The sequence below is a fragment of the Apteryx rowi genome, unplaced genomic scaffold (assembly GCF_003343035.1).
Source record: "Apteryx rowi isolate R43461 unplaced genomic scaffold, aptRow1 scaffold_1597, whole genome shotgun sequence".
Classification (NCBI taxonomy): domain Eukaryota; kingdom Metazoa; phylum Chordata; class Aves; order Apterygiformes; family Apterygidae; genus Apteryx; species Apteryx rowi.
This window is the reverse complement of record NW_020447860.1, coordinates 16316-19418: the sequence shown is the minus strand read 5'-3', so window position 1 is coordinate 19418 and position 3103 is coordinate 16316. Positions and strand designations below refer to the sequence as shown.

The window sequence follows — 3103 nt, the reverse complement described above, 5'->3', positions numbered from 1 at the left end:
CGCCCGGCTGTGCAGCCCGAAAAGTCCCTTGCGCTTCTTGATCTCCCTGCCGGAGATGAACCTGTGGTGGGATGGAGCGGTGAGGAGAAGGAGGAGGTGGTGGCGGCGATGGTGGTGGCACCAAGCGGGGTGGTGGCACCCACCTGTCCTTGTGGGCGCTCAGGGCGCCCAGCAGCTGCCCGTAGCGGTCGCCCTTGGGCGTCTCGGCGAGCTGCGGGGGGAGGCGGAGAAGCGGGTGAGGGGTGGGGGGGGACGGGGACGGCGTCCCGTCACCCAACGGCGTCCCACCACCGCCGTCGGCGTCCCGCTGGCCACCAGCGTCCCGCCACCGCTGTCGGCGTCCCGCTGGCCACCAGCGTCCCACCACCGACGTCGGCGTCCCATCACCCAACAGTGTCCCACCACCACTGTCGGCGTCCCACCACCCACCAGCGTCCCACCAATGTCACCAGCGTCCCACCACCGCCATCGACGTCCCGCCACCCACCAGTGTCCCACCACTGCCGTCGGTGTCCCACCACCCACCAGCGTCCCACCAGTGTCACCAGTGTCCCACCAACATCACCAGTGTCCCACCATCACCATCCCGCCACTGCCACCAGTGTCCTTCCGATACCACCAGTGTCCCACCACCACCACCGGTGTCCCACCAATGCCACCATCCCGCCAATGCCACCAGCATACCACCACCGCTACCAGTGTCACACCAATGTCACCGGTGTCCCACCAATGCCACCATCCCGCCAACGCCACCAGCATATCACCACCGCCACCAGTGTCACACCAATGTCACCAGTGTCCCACCAACATCACCATCCCACCGCTGCCACTAGTGTCCCGCCAATGCCACCAGTGTCCCACCACCACCACCGGTGTCCCACCAATGCCACCATCCCGCTAATGCCACCAAGCATCCCACCACCGCCACCAGTGTCCCACCACCGCCACCATCCCGCCACCGCCACCAGTGTCCCACCACCACCACCAGTGTCCCACCAACGTCACCATCCTGCTGCTGCCACCAGTGTCCCGCCAATACCACCAGTGTCCCACCACCACCACCGGTGTCCCACCAATGCCACCATCCCGCTAATGCCACCAAGCATCCCACCACYGCCACCAGTGTCCCACCAACGTCACCATCCTGCCGCTGCCACCAGTGTCCCGCCAATGCCACCAGTGTCCCACCACCACCACCAGTGTCCCACCAATGCCACCATCCCACCACTGCTACCAGCATCCCACCAATGCCACCAGTGTCCCACCAATGCCACCACCCCACCACCAACGTACCACCACCACCGCCACCGGTGTCCCACCAACACCACCGTCCCGCTGCCCACCAGTGTCCCACCACCACCACCACCATCCCACCACCACCCACACTGGTGTCCCACCACCTGCCAGCGTCCCACCACCAACACCACCAGTGTCCCACCACCACGGCTGGCGTCCCACCACCCACCGGTGTCCCACCAACGCCTCTGGTGTCCCACCAATGTCACCAGCGTCCCGCCACCAGTGTCCCACCGATGCCACCATCCCGCCGCCCACCAGCGTCCCACCACCACCACCATCCCGCCACCACCCACGCTGGTGTCCCACTAGCTGCTGGCGTCCCACCACCCACCAGTGTCCCACCAACGCCTCTGGTGTCCCACCAACGTCACCAGTGTCCCGCCACCAGTGTCCCACCGACGTCGGTGTCCTGCCACCTGCTGGCGTCCCACTGCTGGTGTCCCAAGACCCGATGGCATCCTGCCACCACCGCCAGCATCCCGCCACCCATGCTGGCATCCCGCCACCCACCAGTGTCCCACCACCCACCACCGGCCTCCTGCCACCGTCAGTGTCCCGCCACCCACTGGCATCCCACTGCCCATCCGTGTCCCACCACCTAATGGCATCCTGCCACCACTGCCAGCGTCCTGCCACCAACGTCCCACCACCTGCCGCTGGTGTCCCACCACCAACGCTGGCGTCCCACCACCACCATCCCGCCGCTTGCTTTGTGTCCCACCACCAGCGTCCCCCACTGCCAACGCCGGCGTCCTGCCACCACCCACCGGTGTCCTGCCACCACCGCCAGTGTCCCCCTCACCTCTCCCAGCAGCAGGTTGTCCCAGTTCTCGTTGGCGAAGGGCAGGATCTCGCGCTCGAAGTCGAAGTACTTCTTCTTGCAGCAGACGCTGAGGTGGTAGAGCACGAGGTGGGCCACGTCCACCCTGCGGGAGAGGCGCGCCGTGAAGCCACCGCCGCGGCGGCAGCGGGGACACGGACGYGGGGACACGCGGGGACGGGCGGCTCACCACCGCAGCGGCAGCCTCCGCACGCTCTCGGGGCCGCCCGTGCAGACGCAACACTCGAAGACGTAAAACCTGGCGGGGAGGAGAAGACAACGGGGAGGTCAGCGTCACCGGGGGACCGTCCCCGAGTGCCACCCGCCCCGCGTGTCCCCACCCCGCGGTGGCCCTCACCTATCTCCGTAGAGCAGGGGCTTGCTCAGGCACTGCGTGCACGCTTCGTGAAACCACTGGGCGCATCCGCGGCACTGCAGCATCTTCAGGTTCCACCTGCGGGCGGACAAGGAGGTGACAGCGACGGTGACAAGGGGGACGGCGCCGTCCCCRCCGCCGCCACCGCCGGTGACACTCACTCTCCGGGGCCGCCGCAGTAGCAGTAGCACTGCTGGCGGTTGGCCAAGTGCCCGGCGTCCCACTCGAGCGCCCGCAGCTCGTAGGGCAGCACCAGCTTCATGCTCAGCATGGCCTTGGCGTAGGGTCCCTTCTTCAGGGCGCCGCCGCGCTGGCGGGTGACACGGGAGGTGGGATGGGGTCAGCGRGGTGACAGAGGCCACCCCGCGCCGTCCCCTCGTCCCTCTCCGGGTTGGGGGTGGGTCTCACCTTGGTGGCCACGGCGAAGACGCACTGGCGGCAGGTCCAGGAGGCGCCGTCGGCGGGCGGCGCGGCGGGGAGGTGGCACTCCTGGTGGTAGGCTGTCACGTGGGGAAGGCGTTAGGGACGTCGGGGACATCGGGGACATTGGGGACACATAGGGGGGGACACCAGCTCACCGTGGCCACACTTGTCACAGCGCACCAGGC

At 68.0% G+C, this 3103-nt stretch overlaps 1 protein-coding gene across 1 annotated transcript in view; it reads right to left on the bottom strand.

The window, feature by feature from the left end:
* Positions 1-3101, bottom strand: part of PHF1 (PHD finger protein 1) — a gene marked incomplete at its 5' end in the record, with an annotated part of 6352 nt that extends 3251 nt beyond the window's left edge. The window contains 8 exons of the mRNA XM_026059571.1: positions 4-61; positions 144-211; positions 2102-2225; positions 2310-2378; positions 2478-2573; positions 2657-2805; positions 2904-2995; positions 3074-3101. Of these exons, the coding sequence (XP_025915356.1) occupies positions 4-61; positions 144-211; positions 2102-2225; positions 2310-2378; positions 2478-2573; positions 2657-2805; positions 2904-2995; positions 3074-3101 (684 nt within the window). The remainder of the gene's footprint in view (positions 1-3; positions 62-143; positions 212-2101; positions 2226-2309; positions 2379-2477; positions 2574-2656; positions 2806-2903; positions 2996-3073) is intronic.
* Positions 3102-3103: the final 2 nt, after the last annotated feature.